Raw genomic sequence first — 18,264 nt, 5'->3', positions numbered from 1 at the left:
CCGGTACTGGGAACCGAACTCACGACCTTGCGCTTGCCAGGCAGGTGCTTTTGCCGCTGAGCTAAATCCCCAGCCCCCCAATTTTTTTTTTTTTTTTTTTTTTCCGGTACCGGGAATCGAACTCATGACCTTGCGCTTGCCAGGCAGGTGCTGTGCCGCTGAGCTAAATCCCCAGCCCCTGTCATTTCTTAATTGATGTACGAAATGCGTAAAATGCTTCATTAGTTCTCCTGAGGAAGGATTTTTTCCTTGGTTGTAGGTTTAGCTTTTTCTTTTTAGGTTTAGTTGTTCTAATTTGTTCAGTGGCAGGGTATCTATACGGCTGAAGCATAAGAAAAGGGGAAAAGGGTTCCAGTGAAGTCACTGTCTTACTCCTCAGCTGCCCCCTGCCCCGTAGACGGCTGCTGTTATTTCATGTAGGTCTGTCTAGACATAGTCAGTGCATCTATACCTGCATGTGTCTCCACCTTTAGACGTATAATAGCGCACTGTTCATGTGCAAGTGTACCTTTTCTCCCAGCTCAGAAGCGGAGCCAGTGTGGTGTTAGGTTCTTCAGTAAGGATCTATAAAAACAGTGTAAAATAGGGCCTAATATTATAAAATGTGGTTTTTATTAGGACACAAATATCATGTGAGGCCCTGTCAGTGTTACGCTGGCTGCTAAGAATCTGCTTGAATTTCTGGATAACTTGGTTTGTTCTGATTAGGGTCCAGAATTGCTGGAAGCATAGCAAACCTTTAGGGGAGTTTTGAATGTTTTGGAATTTTCTCGTTTTTAATCCGATGTGCTATAACAGATGACTCTGACTCACATGCAAGCCCCAAACATGCAGAAGCTGTGGCAGAGGCGCCTGGAGCAGCTGGTTCAGGCAGCTGCCGGTGGGTCTGGAGGCATAGAGTGGAGGGTGCAGGGCCAACCCTAGTTTTCCCTTCTAGACGTAGCCATGGAATTTCATCTCGGAGGCCTTCTACCTCCTGGACTTGGACGGTGTGTTAGACATAGACACCCCCTGTCCAGCTCTTCTGAGGACTCTTTTGGCCATTTCTTCTTCCTGCCCAGTTTAGCGTGACAGTGTTTGTGCAGGTTTCAGCCCCCTTGCTCAGGTGAGATGTGGTGTCTTCCTTTAGCTCATCCCAGGTATCTTCCAGGGATTTTTCTGATGCTGTAGCGTGAGCTGCAAAGAGTTGCGATGATACACACTCCCTGGAGTTGGGCCACTTCCATGGCTAAGGAGACAGTGCTCGAAGAGGTTCCCTTGCAAGTTTGGGGTCTCCAGACAACCTTCCCTTCCAACTAGATGGCCACCTATTTGGCCATACTCAGTACCCCTGCAGGGCTGCTAGTTTGTTAGACTCACAGAACTCAGGAAAGCACTGTACTTAAGATTACAGTTCTGTTGTGGTAAGGGTATACAGATGAGCCAGTCAGAAGCAGAGATAACCTAGATCTGAGCGGCACCAGATGTGAGACTGTCCACTCGCGGTGGAGTCAGGCCGTGGTACCTTTCTAGCACATCAGTGTGTGGTAGTGTGCTAAGTGCTGCCAACCCAAGTGGTTCACTTGAGTGTTGCTGTGCGATTTTTATTAGGACTTAATTGCCTGTGCATGACTGAGTGCGTCAAACCCAGCTCTGCTGCTTTTCCCAGAGGTGATCCTGCTAGCATAAGCTATCAGTCGTGGTCCTACCATGATGAAAATTCTAGGGCAAGATCAGCCAAATTCTTTGCTATAGAGATGGCCATGGGGCCCTCTTGGCATTCACCCGAAGTGACCTAGAAGTGTGGGTGACCCAATGTCTGCTGAGTTCCTGCTGACGGTTAGGGGACAGGTGCAAATGAACATCTCCTCTTCTTGTCCCTGGATGTGCAGTTCCGAGAAGCTCTTCATGTGGCTCCCAGCAGCACCACGCTGGGCCCTGGTCACGTGGGGGGGCTGACTTGACCACCTATCCTTATGTCGGTTGTCTCGCCTGTCCCAGTTGTACTTCTTCTGGCCTTCGTGCCAGGTCTGGGGATCACTGCTCAGAACAGACATTTGCCTCTGAGCCCTTTTTTTGGCCTTTTTTGAGACAGGGTCTCGCTATGCAGTTCAGGCTGGCCTTGAGCTCACTTTGTAGCCCAGGCTGGTCCCGAACTCAGAATAATCCTCCTGCCTCAGCCTCCCGAGTGCTGGGATTACAGGCGCGCGCCACCACGCCTGGCCTGAGCCTTGTCTCAAGTTTGACTTTAGGTCAAGCCCTAGAATGCACTTACTGTACTAAACTGTATTTTTCAAAACCCTTGTTTTCTCTGGTGTAAAAAGGGATTAAGAGCTGAACCTGTTTCTCTATGTATCCTTGTTATTGTTAAGCTGGTAAGAGGCTGTGATATTTCTGAAAAAGGTAACAGAGTCAGCTTTCTTACTCTCGTTCATATCCTTTGCTTTCAGTGAAGCCACACGCACAAGCAGGTGAAGCTGCACGGGTACGTAAGCAGCTGTTCTCTGCAAGGGCACAGCACTCACGCGCTCATGATGTCTTTGCAGGTCTGATTTTTGTCGCTGACAGCAACGACCGAGAGCGGGTCAGCGAAGCCCGGGAAGAGCTGACTAGAATGTTAGCGGAAGATGAGCTGAGAGATGCGGTGTTGTTGGTGTTTGCAAATAAACAGGTGAGTGGTCGGCCCTCTGAACGCTGGAACTCAATGTTACTCCCCGGTGTCCCAGACCTGCGGGTGTATGAACTGATGCCTGCCTCCCTCCTCCGCCCAACCGCGACCTCTCCCTCCGTCTCCCTTTTAGGATGTCCTATATTCATTCACTCATTCAATAAGTAAATATTAAGCTGGGTGTGGTGGCGCACGCCTGTAATCCCAGCACTCTGGAGATGGAGGCAGGAGGATTGCATCGAGTTCAAGGCCAATTTGGGCTACACAGTGAGTTCAAAGCTAGCCTGAACTGCATAGTGAGACCCTGTCTCCAAAATAAAAAATAAAAAATGGAGCATCTACTAACTTCCAGGCTTTATTTTAGGTATTAAGTATGTAGTAATAAGCGAAACATAAAGTTCTCTGTGTTTTCAGAGTTTGTATTCTAGCGGGAGGGGAGACGGTTGGTGAGTGATGTGTAATGTGTCAGGGGGTGAGTGTGGTAGAGAGAGGTGAGGCAGAGCAAGGGGGCAGAGTGACCCTGACAAGGTGAGGTGAACAAGGAGGCAGGAACCCGAGGAAGGAACCCCTGTTTGAGGAATAGAGTGGGAAGGGGCAAGGGAGGAAAGGAGGTTGGACCCTCTAGAGCCTGAGGTTGTGGAGGCAGAAGAGCTTGTGAGGAGATAGAAAGCAGTGAAGGAAGCCTGGGGAGGGGCAGCGTGGAACCGTCCAGGCTGAACTGAACTGAAGGTGAGAAAGACAGCAGAGTCACACGGATCGCTTCATCAGCCGGAGGGGAGGGCGGCCACTGTGGTACGATGGCGTGTTTCCTCCCGCCTTCTCTCCATGAGCGCGTTTGTCATATAATTGAGATTACACTGTCTCGACAGCGTTGCAGCCTGTAGGGTCACTTAAAATTTATCAACAGCATTTCCTCTCGTCATCCCACTCTGTAAACATGGTTTTCCGTGGTGGGTGGTTGTAATCCGTGTAAACATTACCCTGCTGTTCAGGTTGGATTGTCAGTGAAGTTTCACTATAACAGACTTTAAAAAGGAAAATAATGAACTTGTTAATTATAAAACAGAACATGTTCAGGGTATATTTAAAAAACAATTCAGAATATCAAGTAAAATACTCCAATCCTACTCTTTAGGGTAAAATATTATGAAATTTCTTGCGTATAATTTTCTATACCTGCATAAGCGATCATATGATTTTTATTTACATTCCAGAGGTCGCAGTATCCGTTCTGTTTTGTAGCCTGCTTTTTTACTTAGCATGTCTTTGATTCCTTCCCATGTCAGAACATCTGTGTCTTCCTTGTTCTTCAATGCTAACATATTAAACTTAGTTTGAGCTTTCTGTGTGCCAGACATGGTTCTAGGCCAGTGATGGTGAACCTTTTAGAGAGGAACTCCAACCCAAAACCCACCTGTTCATTACAAAGAGCCAGCACTGCAGTGAAACCTGAATACTGAGGTTTTACTTTAGAAAAAACAGCTAACTCAGACGTTAACACCCTTACAAGAAAAAGAAAAACAACATGGGTGCCATAGCTTTGTTGCCACTGTTTTAGGCACTTGGCATAATCAGAGACCACAATAAGGATTTCCTGTTCTTGTAGAGCTTCCTTGTTCGGGGAGTGTCCAATGTACTAAAGAAATCATTTTTATCATATGGTCATATAGGGCCAGTACTATATTTAGAAGGTGGAGCAGGCCAGCGGGGAGGCAGCGTGGGAGCTGGGGCCTACGGCCCTGTAGGCCATCGCAGGCGCTCTGGCGCTTAGCTCACAGAGCAGCTGTGCTGGAGTCTGGCGGACTTCTGTGCTCCCACGGTCAGTGACTGCCGGATTGAGAAGAGGTCTGGGGAGCAGGCAGAGAAGCGTGGAGCCACGGAGGAAGCTATTTCCGCGATCGGGTCAGATGCTGGGGCTGGGTCACGGTGGCGGTGGTGGCGGTGGTGATAGGCAGTCTGCGTATGTCTTCATGGTGGGACTGCTGGGGTCCCGACAGATTGGCAGTGGGTTTGAGAGAAAACCAGCTTGAGCACCTGAGGTGGGGAAGACGCGGTCAGGCGTCTCTTGGGAGGAAGAGCGTGGCTCGTGGTGCGGGCGCGGCGTGCTAACCTGGCTTTCCCATGCTCTTTTCTAAGGATCTTCCCAACGCCATGAACGCAGCAGAAATCACGGACAAGCTTGGCTTACATGCCCTTCGCCACAGAAACTGGTATATTCAGGCTATTTGTGCTACCAGTGGAGACGGGCTTTATGAAGGCCTGGAATGGCTCTCCAACCAGCTGAAAAACCAGAAGTGACCCGGAGTTCGTCCCTGAGCACTGCGACAAGTCAGCGGGCCTCTTCGGTGTGCGTGTGGGAGTGAGGAGCCCGTGCGGCTGGGAGCGGGCGGCTTTCTCACACTGTGCCTTGTATGCGCTGGAAGAAAACCGGTCTGACGTTGCAAACACTACCCTCCACTTCAGTATCTTTGATGATCACTTCTGCAGTTGGCGGAGGAGCCCAGAGGGCTCTGGTGTGTGACAGCCAAAGTGGTCTTCAGGGTGGGAAGGAGCGTTGGAGTGTATTGTAGCCCTAGGTCTGGCGTCTCTGCACAAAAGGAGTCCTGTTGGACTTTGGTATCTTTTTGTAAAAAGAAAGGAATGAATTATCCTTTTCCATGACTGTCAAAGCTAACAGCTCACTTTTTGGTGCTTTAAAACAGATGGTCCTCCAGAAAAAAAGGCACTTGCTTACTGCAAGTGTGGAGAGGTTCAGACTGGAATGTTCCCGTACGTTCTATTTTAGCCCAGGCTGCCTGGTTGAACATGCTTTACTTACAGAAATCAGTGATCTTTTTCACTAGAATTTCAGAACGGTAACACTAGAAAATTTTTCAGCTCTTCCCTTTTTTGCCAGATGGAGACTGTTTGAGGTGGTCACTCAGGTTGGGGCCGAGGCTCTTTCCTGGAGGCCTGGGGTCCACAGTGGAGTGAGGTCGGGTGGAGGAGGTGAGGTAGGGTCACATTTGTGTTCTCCGAGGCTGCTGTGCCCACTTCCCTCGTCTGTGCCGAAGCTCCCACATGTGAAGCCGGAGGCTCACTCTTGGGTGACATTTCTGTCATTTTGAACAGCTGCCTCAGTTCACCTTGAGCTTTTGGTTAGTTTCTGACCCCAGACCTACACACCTGTAAGTTTTGAGATTTTATGAGCGAGTCAAGAAGTTACTTTGGGGGATGGAGTTCCTGGCAGCCCCTAGAATTGTCCCCTACTCTGTGCTAAGTTTTCCTGTGAGAAACGTCTGTCTGGGCCACTCTCCAGGGCACTGACTCTTTCCTGATGGCAGCGTGTTTCAGAAACTGTTTGGAAACGTGCTTCGTGTTGTCCTCTGTTAATAAAAGTGGTCTGGAGGTGAGCCGGGCTCCCTCAGGCTGGGCTCTTCTGCGCAGACAGCTGCTGGGCACGTTGATAACTGAGCACTCCCACTGTTCAACCTCTGAAAATTCCTCTCTAAAATCTTCATTCAAATTAAAGGGATGGGAGGATGAAAGGTAAATTCTTAGTAAAAGTGAATGCTGTTTATTGATACCAATGCATTTATACTAGGAAAGAATTTCATGTGGTGGTAATGTGGGGTATAATGTTTTTCTTCAAAATATTAACCTTAAAGAGTTGCAACGGTGGCAACTAAATCCAGATGTGATTTGTTACCATGGAGTAGTTCTTCAGAAATCTTCAGATTATGTGCCTCAAATTGGCGGGGACTGTGTGTCACCAATTTTGTGGGTATTTTTGGTACCAGGAACTGAACTCATGACCTTGTGCTTGCCGGGCAGGCACTCCACTGCTGAGCTGTATCCCCGGCCCAGTGATTTTGTATTTATGCTTGCTATAGTGTCCTGCTGTGGTGGTGGGCCTCATTAAACACTTGCTGACTGATTGGACAATAAAGGACTTGCTGTGGAAGGAGGGAAGGACAGCCATGTACATACTTCTGGGTGTCCTTTTTTGGAGACAGAGTCTCGCTATGTAGCCCAGGCTGGCCTTGAACTCGCAGCAATCCTCCTGTCTCAGCCTCCTGAGTGCTGGGACTTCAGTCTTCCAGGTGTTTTGAATTACTTTAAAATAGTTTTCTCTCTGTATCTTACACTTTCTCCTCGCACCCCCACCCCAGCCCACAACCCAGGACGAGTGCACAGGGGCTCCCTGGAGGGGCTGGCCTGGCGCTTAGCCTTAGCCGCGTTTCTCGTGGGTGCTTTCGGTCCCCTTTCACGGTGGCTCCCGCTGTGACTGGAGCTGGGGGGCGGGGTCTGTGTGAGGCAGGCACTTCCGTGCAGTGGTTTTGGGCAAAGCCCCGGGTTCCTGGGCGCCGCGCTGTGTCCTGGGCACGTCACTTTCCAGCTGCTGCCTCAGGTCGCTTCCTCTCAGCCTTCACACCGCTGGAGCTCGGTTTGCTGAGCTGTTCCCGGGAGACTGTTAAGCCCCCTGAGCCGTGAGGGTTATGTGGCGCACGCTTGGAACGCTCTGCTCTTTTCCTGGGACATCTTGGTGTCCAAAGGGGAGCCGCGGTGCCGGCCACAGACCGCCCGGCGCTGTTGGTAGGAGTGGGGCGGACAGGAGGCAGAGCCGTCGCCGTCCTGCTGTGTGTGCTCACCTCCCGTGTGGAGAGCCTGTGTCCTCTGACCGTGCTCAGGGCCGCAAGGCAGGCTGGGATGCTCGCGTCACCAGCACACCGCGGGGCGTACCCTGCTTTCTTCATTCCCTTCCTTTTTCCTCTGTTTTCGTTCAGTTCTTTGGGTTTCATTTTATTCAGAGTGTGCAGCCGTCACCACTAATTTTAGACCGTGACCATCACCACCAAAGAAGCCCTGTGTGCAACAGTGGCCACTACCCACTGGCGTGCCCTTTCTGCGGAGTGAGGGTCGGGTGCAGCAGCGAGGTGGGGTCGCGTCTGTGTTCTGGCGTCCTTGTCTCCGCACAGGTGAGGGCCTGGGGAGCAGGTGGGGCTGGTGCTTTCGAAGTACTGAGGTGCCGCAGGCCCATCTGCAGCACAGACCTGAATTACAGTAGCGGACAGACGGCGCCCCGGGGAAGGCCGCGCCTCGTGAAGTGGCTGTGGACGTCACTGTCTCGAGAGGGGGCGGGGCACTGCTGCTGATTGCTGTGACAGCAGGTGGAAAGAAAGGCTTGCGGTTACCCGTTTTGTAGTATTATTTTTTATTATTGTATCCTCAATGTTAGCAGAGTTCCTGGCATTTAACAAGCGTCTGGACAGATCAAATAAGTGAAAAGAAATTGTCAGGTGAGTCACACTTTGCAGTAATATCTGCTCCTGATGGAACACAGGCCCTATCAGTACAGCAGCACCCAAAGTCTGCCTGCAAGGAGCTCAGGTACAGCACGGGTTCAGAAAAGCCTGGCTGAAACAGGCCTCACAGGGAGTGAGTTCCGCACGGCGAGAAGACAACGTGTAATCACGTGACCCAGCTTCAGCAGTCCTCCTAAGGCGACGCGCCGGGTATCATCCAGGACCTCCGGTTTCTGCTGCAGCTGCGGATGGCTGCCGTCGCCTCATCTCTCAACGTGAAGTCAGAGACCGGAAACTGCCCGATAATGCGAGTTGGTGTCACAGACTTGGGGGTCCCTGCCACATTCCTGTGAATGTGGAACCAGATCAGAACCTGGGCTGTGTTTGTTTGTGTGCTTTGCCGTAACCACCTTAATCTCGGGATCCTCTAGTAGTGAAGGGTCCTCGGGCTTGGCCCAGAGTCTCTCAGCAGAGCCCAGGGGGGCTGTGGGCAGTGATGCCCTTGGAGTGGCTGGATCAGTTTCTCCTGGGCGAGGTGTGGGTGACACTCCACTTGGTAAGTCGCTGGTTTATATTTCAGCCCAGGCTGTTCAAGAGCTTTTCAGTCCAGAAGTGGCTGAAGTTGGACACCCCAGGGGCTTTCATCGACCAGCCCTTCCATGCCCTCCCGTGTGCCCGGGAGTGTTACTGTGCTGGGGACGATAATTGCCTTATCGTCTCTGGGGACGAGTTCCTTCCCCTGTGGAAAGCGAATGAGGTAGAAGGAGGTAGACGTCCAGGCCGTCCAGTCTGAGGTCCCTCGGTCTCCTGGCAGGCCTCTTCTCCAGGCCCCTCTCAAAGAACGTGGGCCACGCCTTGCTAAGAGCGGAGAGGTCCTCCCGCCTCACGAGCGTCTCTGGGGTCGCCTCTTGGACGGCTGCTCCCACCTCGTTCTCGTTCTGATAGCTGTAGGCACAGTTGTAATATCCCGCATTGATGGCCACCTTCACGGCTTCACGACCTCGCCCGGGGGAGACTTCCAGGTCCCCAGGCCCGCGGTGGGCGTCTTGGCTTTGGTGCTGAGCTCCACAAAGCCGTCCGTGGTTGCTGCAGAGGCAGTTGTGGTTTCTGGTTGCTCTTATCAGAGTAGAACTCTAAAGCTGGCATCAGGTCCCTGTGGCTCTGTCCGTTTACTCATTGGACTGTTCAGCCTCTGACCCTGGATTTCCTTTCCTGGAAATGGGCGTTCTCTGGCTTTCCTGACGTGCAGCTCTTTGTGAATTCCCAACATATGGGATAATTTGGGCATTTGGGGCTCTGAGAGTCAGTTCTGTATATTACAGTACATATAATTTGAACTGTCATAAATGCTGTGAACAGGGCTGGGAATATTTACATATGGTATTACTGAAGACAGAAGGGGTATTTTAAATTTTTTTTTTAGTATGCAGTTGCAGTGTCTAATGATTACATTCATTGCCGAGAGTTGGGACCTACACATCACACATCCTGATTCTTTTTTATTCCCTTCCCCTCCCCTAGAGGGGTAAGTTTCAAAGAAGGTTTTCTGTGGGACACTTAAAGTAGTGGTGGCAGACCTACGGCACAAGTGCCGCAGCGGGCTGCGTGTGTCCTTGAGAGCTCTGAAAGTTTCGCCTCGTTGCTGCAAAGTGACCTGAGGTCCTGCGTAAGGACCTGGTACAGGTTGTCCAGCAGTGCAGAGAAAACCCGATGATACGCTATGGAGAGTATTTGTTTGAAACTGTGAAAGCTTTTTGGTAGGTAGTAGCTTTATGGAGGCATAATTCACATACCGCACAGCTCGCCTGATTACAAGTATAAAATGTATGGCCGTTACATATCACAGCTGTGTGCGAGCATCACATTGTTTTGAGAACATTTTCTAAAGATGCCCTATGCCCTTCAGCAGTCAGTCTCCATTTTCCGCATTTCCTCCTCAACCTCATAGCCCCAGCGCTGGACACCTTTAATCCCTGATTTTCTTTTTGGGTTTGGTGGTCAGGCTTTTTTTTTTTTTTTTTTTAAAGTAATTAAACCAAACTGTGCTACATCCCTCACTTTATTTATTTATTTATATGTATATTTATATTAGAGATGGGTTTGATAAGATTCCTGGACTGGCCTTGAATTTGTGATCCTCCTGCCTCAGCCGCTTAAGTAGCTGGAATTAGGGATGCATCTTAAACTTTTTTCACCGCTCTGTGGCCTCTCTCTCTCCTCTCTTTTTTTGTCTTTTTGAGACAGGGTCTCACTGTGCAGTTCAGGCTGGCCTTGAGCTCACTCTGTAGCCTAGACTGGTCTTGAACTTGCAACGATCCTCCTGCCTCAGCCTCTGGAGTGCTGGGATTACAGGCATGCACCACCATGCCCATCTTCTCTATTTTTCATCCTCATCTTCTTTTACTCTGATGTGTAGCGTGGGAGGTCATTTCCATGGTAAGAGGATCCTGGGGGAGGGAGACAGAGAGAGAGAGAGAGGGAGGGAGAGAGGGAGGAGGGAGAGAGAGAGAGAGAGAGGGAGAGGGAGGGAGAAGGGGGCGGAGGGAGGGAGGTGCGTTGGCCAGTGTTTGGTTGCTGCTACTCAGTGCCACTAGGTGGTGCTGCTGCTCCACGCTAGCTGCCTCACAGGCTTTCCTGGCTGCAGTGGCCCAGGCCTTTTCCAGCTGTAGGGGAACCCTCATCTTGCCTGGTGGGTGCTGAGGTCTGCACACCTGGAGTGACTCAGAAATCCGCTACATAGCCAGGGGTGTGTGTAGAGAAGGCACACTGGGCAAAGGACGTACATGGTGATGGTAATAAGGGCGGGGCAGCAATAGTAGCAATCGCCGCCCTCTCGAGGCTCCCTACGGAGGGGGAAACTCAGATAATGCCAATTGCTGGAGGCCACATGGGCATGATTCAAATACCAGCCTGGGCATCTACATCCTTTTGAGCACCCACTGCTGCCCTGGAGTCTGCTAAAGGCAGACACCGCCCACTGTCCCCACCCGCTCATGGCAGAGGAGAGGGAAGCAGCAAAGGTGACACCACCTTACAAGGGTGCTGGACTAGAAGAGGGGTTGAGTTAATGGTTGCAGAGCTGCACATTTACTAAGCACCATCAAGTTGTTCCCGCACAGGGGGTGAAGGATGCGCTGTGGAAGTTAGACCTTAAGCCTGTGTGTAATTTGTAATCGTGAAACCAACAGTGATGACGGCCCCAGCTGAGCAGGTCTCAGCAGCACGGCAGGCGTTTTAAGGGAGAGGGAGAGAGCGTCCCTGAGTAGAGCACCCCTACTGGGTGTAGGGGTTGGCTGCCAGGGGTTCAGGTCCTCACAGAGCAGACCACACTGGTAGCTCAGCGTCCTTAGAATGCTGAACTGGGGCTGGGGATTTAGCTCAGCGGCACAGCGCCTGCCCAGCAAGCGCAAGGTCATGAGTTCCATCCCCGGTACTGGAGGGGGGGGGGTGCTGAACTTTATCACTTATTTTTCTCTTCCTTGTAAAATAAACCTCTCTGTTTTGCCATGTAGCATCTCTGACAGCCATTACATTCTCCCAGGTCACTCGTATCCAGGGCAGAAAGAAATCCCAGTGTTTTTCACAGGATAAGATTCCCGGGCTCCCATTTTCCATTTCCCTTGATCTGTCAGCATTGTTCTTGAAATGTGGTGGATGAGGTGGGCCTGATAATCAGCAGATGCCAGCTGTCCAGTTAAGATTCTGGGTTTCAAATCCATGCCCCCCGCCCCAGGCCAGCTGTGTGATTGTAATTAAAAATAACTACCTTTCTGAGTCCTAGTGCCTTCGTATGTGTGTGTATTTCTTTTGCTAACTTATTTGAAAATAACATGGAAACGTGACATTTCCTATCTAAGAAAGGTCTAAGTGGGACTTGCGCAATAGAAACACAAAATTATTTTCACATATAAAGAAATCTGAGGGCTGGGGATATAGCTTAGCGGCACAAGCGCCTGCCTGGCAAGCGCAAGGTCCCGAGTACAATTCCCGGTACCAAAAAAAAAGAAAGAAAAAGATCTGAAATTATTTCCCAATGTCATCAAGTTGCCAGCCCAAACTTAAATTTCTGCACTTGTCCCCTGATGTCTTTTATAATGGCTTCCGCAAACCAAGGTTCAACCAAGGTTCTCCCGTTACATGTGGTCCGCTGCACAACCTCCTCCCCATAACCACTCCGTTGTGAAACCGGTAGACCTCATATTGCTCCACTGTCTAATTACTGTTATTCTAGGCTTTTTGCATTACACTGCAGTCACTTGAGGAAGGGGTCCCTGAGCTGGGAGAGCCTAGAGTGGGGCCATTTACTTGCACCTTAACCAGGTGTATGGTTCCATCTGATGAAAGTGTAGCTTGGTTTTCTGCTCTGTAGGGCGGTCCTATGAACATAAATACTCTACAGCCAACAGTGTCTCTTCCGAGGTTGCCTTCAAATCACTGACTCTCTGTGTTGTGTTTCTACTAATCTTATCTGGGAAACAGAACTCTCACCTTCTGATGCGATAGATACCCCATGCCAGCGATATACCACACTCACGCCACTTGCTTTGGAGACCTAACAAAACTTGTGCTTATGTCTCTTTTTATTTCATGTAGGCCCCCAGTCCCAAACTTTTGGCTTCACTTCAGATCTTGGCTTTTCTTATGGAAAGTATCCGTTCTCCCTCCAAGTTTTGCTTTCGGCAGATGGATGCCAAGACTCAGAAGTCATCATGGGAATCAGCGATAGGAAATACTGAATGAGACGGTGGCGTGCCATCAGAAACCTCCCTCCAGCGTGCTTCCCCAACAAGTACTTACCCGGCAGCTAGAACGTGCCTTGCGGTGGACACTTCTATTGTTTACATGTGATGCTTAGCCCTCTACAATTTGGCAGTTGTACTTGAGATCTAGCCCTTATTTCCCTCACTTGCCTATCACTAGGTGCTTTGCCAACATGATGCATACAACGTGCATAACAACGTCTTCAGGTACCAATCCATCAACAGTGGAAATGAGGGTGTTTGACTAATCGCCTTTAGTGGACCCTTAGTAAAACCTGCCATCTTTTGTAAGGGCTCAAAACCTGTGTCCCAGCAACATCGCATAAACCAATCTGCAATTTCCAGAACTCCCCCCCCCACACCAAACCTGGGTAGCATTTGCCCACTCCTGTTTTCCCCGCCCCTCTCAGTTTCCTGGTTTCTGTTACTTACCAGTAGGGGCTGTGCCCTTGCACCGCAAAGCCCTTGGTTATATTTGGTTGGGATCAGAAGAACTGAGCTCAGGCAACGCAGAAGGGCTCCCCTTACACGTTGCCTCAGATGCTATGGCTCCCAGTTTGTCTGTAGTCACGTTTGTTACCCTTTCCAGGTTGCTGATTATTCTCTTTAATAAATAAAAGGGAAAATGCTAGGAAGAAAGAGACGGTTTCCAGTCTTCTGTTAGCATCATGCCATCTGTTTGAGCAACGGGTCTGTGCCTGTTATTCTCGCTCTGAAAACAATATCAGCTTTTAAAGGCTGCTTTGGTTACATTTGCGTGCTGTTATAAGCTGCCACCATTCTGGGGTTCAATAATAGGAGTATTAGGACCCCTTAACATGCATTGGATGCTTGCAGCGTTTTGGGTGCTGCGGTCGTCCCACACAGTCACTCACAGGCGGCACTTCTCCGAACTACACGTTCTTCTCATTTGTCCTTTTGTTTTGCCCGTGCACGCCCTCCTAAAACCTGAGCTTAGCAGTGAGCTCTCAGTGCAACAGCCGTGTGTAGTTCTAAAAAAAAAGTACTTGTTTGTCGGCAGGTGGGTTCCACCTCTGAGATCTGGCTGGACAAACTGAGTTCCCAGAGTCTGGGGGCCCCCAAGACCTGCAGGAATGTGGCTCCCCAAGGCTGGCTGGGTGATGCAAGGCCTTGACTTGGGGTAGCCAATGTCTGCGTGAGGAAAGGGAGAAGCTGCAATGTAGCTACAAAGGGTGGAAAAGTGAGCTGAGCGCTGGGGGTGGGGGTGGGGCAGGAGCCCAAAGGAGAACGTCTGAGACGCCGGGGCTGGTCTGGCAGTGGAGGGAGGGACGTTGTCAATCTGGATGGAGATGTAAAGCCCTCGTTCCCTTTACACCAGTGAGGGTCAGAATTGGATCCAGGGGAGTGACACCCTCCGCCGCCTCAGCTGCGGAGAACTGTGGCTGGCAACAGGCAGGTGAGATAGAAGCGGCTCCACTTTCAGCCAAATGTGCCTTTCCGATGATTTCCCAAGAGCCGAATTATCCCGTCACTCCTGGATCTTGCCTCTGTTCCAGTCTGTGATCTGCATTTTTAAAAAGTTGATGCAGCCTCCCTACTGGGCTGTCAACGCTTTGAGATGGGAGACTGTATTTATGCAAAAACCTCTCCCAGGCCAAGCCTGGGAGGCGCTCAACAAATATTTGGTGAGTGAGTTACCGAAATCGTAGGGGTGAAAGGAGCTTCGGCCTTCTGAAAGTTTTGCTGGGATGAACCCACAACAGACCAATCGGGAGAAAAGAGACACAAATTTATTTAACACGCGCAGGGGAAGCCCCCGGAGAGATCACGCCGAGACCCAGTGAGGTTTACATGTTTACGCCTTCACGGGGCAGAGGTAAGTGAGGGGAAGTAGGTAATTTTGAGGCATAGTAAATGGTTTTTAGGGGAAACAGACCGAGAAGACAAATGACTGTCACTGGATTTCTATCCCTTTTTTTTTTTTTGGTACCAGGAATTCAGGACCTTGCGCGTGCCAGGCAGGCCCTGTGCCTCTGAGCTACACCCTCAGCTCCTAAATGACTCTTTGGAAAGATGAGGGAACAGTAGTCTGTGACAAAGTCTGTATCAGTGCGGTGACACTCCTCATCTTTCTCCCTGCAGCAGCAGCTTTGGAAACCTCAGGAAGAGGACCAAGGGCAAGTGCTTCCCTGTTTGGTGGATCTTTAGGCAGATGTGCGAACATCAGCCTCTTCAAGTGCTGCTGGTCTCCACTGGCCTTTAATTTAAAATAATCAACGTGGGAGTGTGTCACATTTTGGGGTGAAAGTCCCTGTGTGCCTTCGAAATCAAAGTACTCTCCATATGCGCCCTGGCTGACTGAGGTAGAGAAGATTCCCCACACATCGTAACAGCTGCTTCTTTCTCTTTTGAACTAACCCTAGAAATTCTCTACAAGGGGGTCTGTTCTCGGATGTGTGCGTTTCCAGTCATATGTTTTGTGCAGAGGCTGTTTGGTATACATTACTTGTTCATCTCTCTAAAGAACCCCTAAGAAATCAGAACCCCAAGGGCTCATGTATTTATTTTTGCAAAGTAAGGCACACATCCTACCAATGCACATGCGGTAGGCAGTTACAAAATAATGTTCAATAATTGGGGAGCATAAATGTATGAAGGTGGAGTGAGAAAAAGCTGCAGAGCATAACAGTCGTCCAAGGCAGAAGAATCCACCTCTGAGGGCTCCCTCCAAGGGCGAAGGGACAAGGGTTGGCTAGTGCATAGATCTGCCTTCCAGCTAGGCTTCCACCAGGATAATAGTGCAATTCAGTCAGGGTGTTGTGCAGCTTCCGTTTGTGGAACAAACCCTGAGGATATGTAAGTTGAGTGGCAGAAACTGCCCTTGGGATACCTTCACTGTAAGCCACTCTTGAGTGGCTAATTGAATGGATGTGAACCACCGATGTCAACCTGATGGGGTTGCTGCAGGTTGTATCGACAGCCGTACTTAAATAGGAGCGTGGGGATTTGGCTGGCCAAGTAACAGAACACAGCTCCGGAAATTACAGGTTTCACATTTCAGAAAAATTGGCGAATTTGGACAAGCTGAGTGTCTCCTAATCAGGGGAGACAGCCTTGACCTCCAAGTTCTGGGTGACAAGGACTTGCAGCTAGGCAGCCACTGAAAGGAATAAAAAAATAATGTCCTCAATTATCTTGCCAGCTATGGAGACATTTAAAAAAATCCACCGCCCGAACTCGACAATCCTCTTTAAGTAGCTCAATTTTCTCTGTTTTAATCGGCTGACAGCCTGGGAAGGCTGTTCTGTCGGGGGATGTTTGCCTTTTCTGGCAGGAGTGAGTAGGGCTTAGCAGGCAGAGGCGGTGTGACAGAAGCAAGGCACAGATTCTGGCTCTCGGACCTCTCCAACCTGCAGACTTTTGCTTCATCTTGCACCTTTTACCCTACTCTTTTTTCTGCGTTAGGAGAGACGGCTGTAGAGCACAGGGATTTTTGGAAAAGGGCCTGAGCCGAGCAAGATCCCACCTGGCTCTACTGCTGGTGAGCTTTCCGAGGCTTGGTTTCTCCACCTATAAAATGGGTGTGGTGATGCCTTCCAGGATGTCAGGAGGCTGTTGGGTGGTGCCTACCACTGCTCTCTGCTTTAAAGGACTGTGTCAGTGCTGGCTGCCTACAGTCTTTACATGAAGCTGGTGGTCCCCAGCTCTTAGGACCAGCAGAGGTGAGCTGTCCTGCAGGTGACTCTGTGGCCTGGACATATTGCCAGTGGCAGATGGGGCCGCTGCAACTAAATCTAAGAGTATTGGCAACACAGGTGGGTCCGGCCTGGAATTCCTCCACCTGTACATTCTGGGAATGCAACACTCACAAAGCTTTCAACTGTCACCTTTGGTTTCTTCTCGAGCCAGTTACCTGCTACACAAGTGATCCTCTAGTTCTTTTCTGCCCTCTCTAGTGGGTGGAGCTGTGGGTCCTGCCTCTTTCCTCTGCCCAGGCCTCTCCGCCTGGCCATATTCATCTGCAAGAAGGTTAGGCTCAACTCCCCAACCTAGGCCATCCCATTGGGCCCCCGGGAATCACTGCAGCAAGCAGTGTAACTACACCCCCTTTAATCCCTGGGGAATATTTCAGCACTGGCTAACTTCCCTGTCTCTCATCTACCTGAACAAGCTCCTCGAACAAGAGATTCTTAAGGACTGCCTTGTGCCTGAAAAGAAGAAAGTGGTATGTGCCTCCTAGGACACAGAAGTGGAGATTCAGTGAGATGCATGCATAGGCTCGCTGGAGAGCCCGGTAGCATATGTGGAGCACACATACGGGGGTTTGGGGAGGTCTCTGTCCAGGCAGGAAACAAGGACAGCCAGTGAGGGATGGATTCCGGGGTAAAGTTCTCATCAGGACCCTCACACCTGCTGTGGGAAGCCACCCTTACTCAGATGAACCCTAAGGGGTGGTCATGCTGGTAGGAAATCTGGGCACCAGGCAGCTGACCATCATCTAAGAAAAATAGATGGTGTCGCAGGCTTTGGGAGCTGGGCTTCTTGGACTCACCGCCGGCAGCAGAGACCTCCGCACATCAAGAAGTTCCAGTCAGAAAACTGCAGGGCACTGAAGGAAGGACCCAGACTCCAGGAAGCCAGCGCCAAGGCCAGAGGACCAGCATGTGCACTGAGCAAAGCACAAGGGCGTGGGAGTGTCAGCTGACCCTGCTCAGGGGTGCCAGCCCGAGGCGCTGTCTCCTCTGCCCCTTGCTCCCCACTGCAACGACAGCATTTGTCACACAGCACAGGCAGGTGTTCGGGTTCTGGGCCCCGACTGCCTAGGCTCACATCCGGCTTCCGCGCACATGAGCGGAACACTCGGGCAGGCTGCTTGGCCTCCCTGTGCCTCGGGTTCCTGTGCAGACAGCGGAGCAGCAAGGGCTTAGTGAGTTGCCGCCTGCAGGCACCTGCAATAGCACCTGGCATTTATGACACTCCCCAGGTGCCCCCCACGCAGCCAGCTGTGCACAGGCCTGGGTCTGGGGTCACCTCTGTGCGCCTGGTGCTCACAGCATGCTCATCTCTTTCTCTCCTTTGCCATTTTTTTACTGTTTATATTCTTTCTTTTCACCCAGTACTCGGGATCGAGCCCAGGGCCTTGTGCGTGCTGCCTTCCCAGCTCTTCCTCTCAATTTCCCTGTCTGTCGTTTGTTTTCCTCCGCCCTCTCTCAGCACGTGATTCATTCAACAAGCATGAATGCTGTGCCTACTGTGTGCAGGGCTCAGGAGGTGCAGGGTGTCAGGGACCCAGGGATGCGATACCCAGAGCCCTGTGCAGGACTTTCCAGGGGCCAGAGGCAGTGACAGTACCCGCTGGGCTGTGCTGCTGCTGTCTTCACCATCACTGGTGGGCCAGCGTGGAGAAACCGGGTCCTGCAGACGGAGCTAGCCCAGGCCCCCCGGGAGACGGGGCTGCCATGGCCCTCCACCTCCGGGAGGAACAGAAGGCGCCTCGGGGAGACGCATTTGGCTAACCCAGAGGGGACCAGCCGGGGCAGCTGAGGTGACAGTCTGTCTGAGAGTGAGAGGAGCTGCTGGTCGACCGCAGAGCTGTCACATCCTGAGCCAG

The 18,264-nt window shown here is 50.9% G+C and overlaps 1 protein-coding gene and 1 pseudogene across 2 annotated transcripts in view; one reads left to right on the top strand and one right to left on the bottom strand.

The window, feature by feature from the left end:
* Positions 1-6,593, top strand: part of LOC102017334 (ADP-ribosylation factor 2-like) — a 27,148-nt gene extending 20,555 nt beyond the window's left edge. For both annotated transcript variants that reach the window (XM_013503251.1, XM_013503250.1), the window contains 2 exons: positions 2,526-2,650; positions 4,784-6,593. In XM_013503251.1, coding sequence (XP_013358705.1) covers positions 2,526-2,650; positions 4,784-4,945 — 287 coding nt within the window. In that variant the 3' untranslated portion in view covers positions 4,946-6,593. The remainder of the gene's footprint in view (positions 1-2,525; positions 2,651-4,783) is intronic.
* Positions 6,594-6,699: 106 nt separating this feature from the next.
* Positions 6,700-17,621, bottom strand: LOC102029858 (annotated as a pseudogene).
* Positions 17,622-18,264: the final 643 nt, after the last annotated feature.

Source organism: Chinchilla lanigera, unplaced genomic scaffold (genome assembly GCF_000276665.1).
Source record: "Chinchilla lanigera isolate Chin_1 unplaced genomic scaffold, ChiLan1.0 scaffold00077, whole genome shotgun sequence".
In the NCBI taxonomy this organism is placed as follows: domain Eukaryota; kingdom Metazoa; phylum Chordata; class Mammalia; order Rodentia; family Chinchillidae; genus Chinchilla; species Chinchilla lanigera.
The sequence above is the reverse complement of the archived record's forward strand: the minus strand, read 5'-3'. Positions and strand labels throughout refer to the sequence as shown.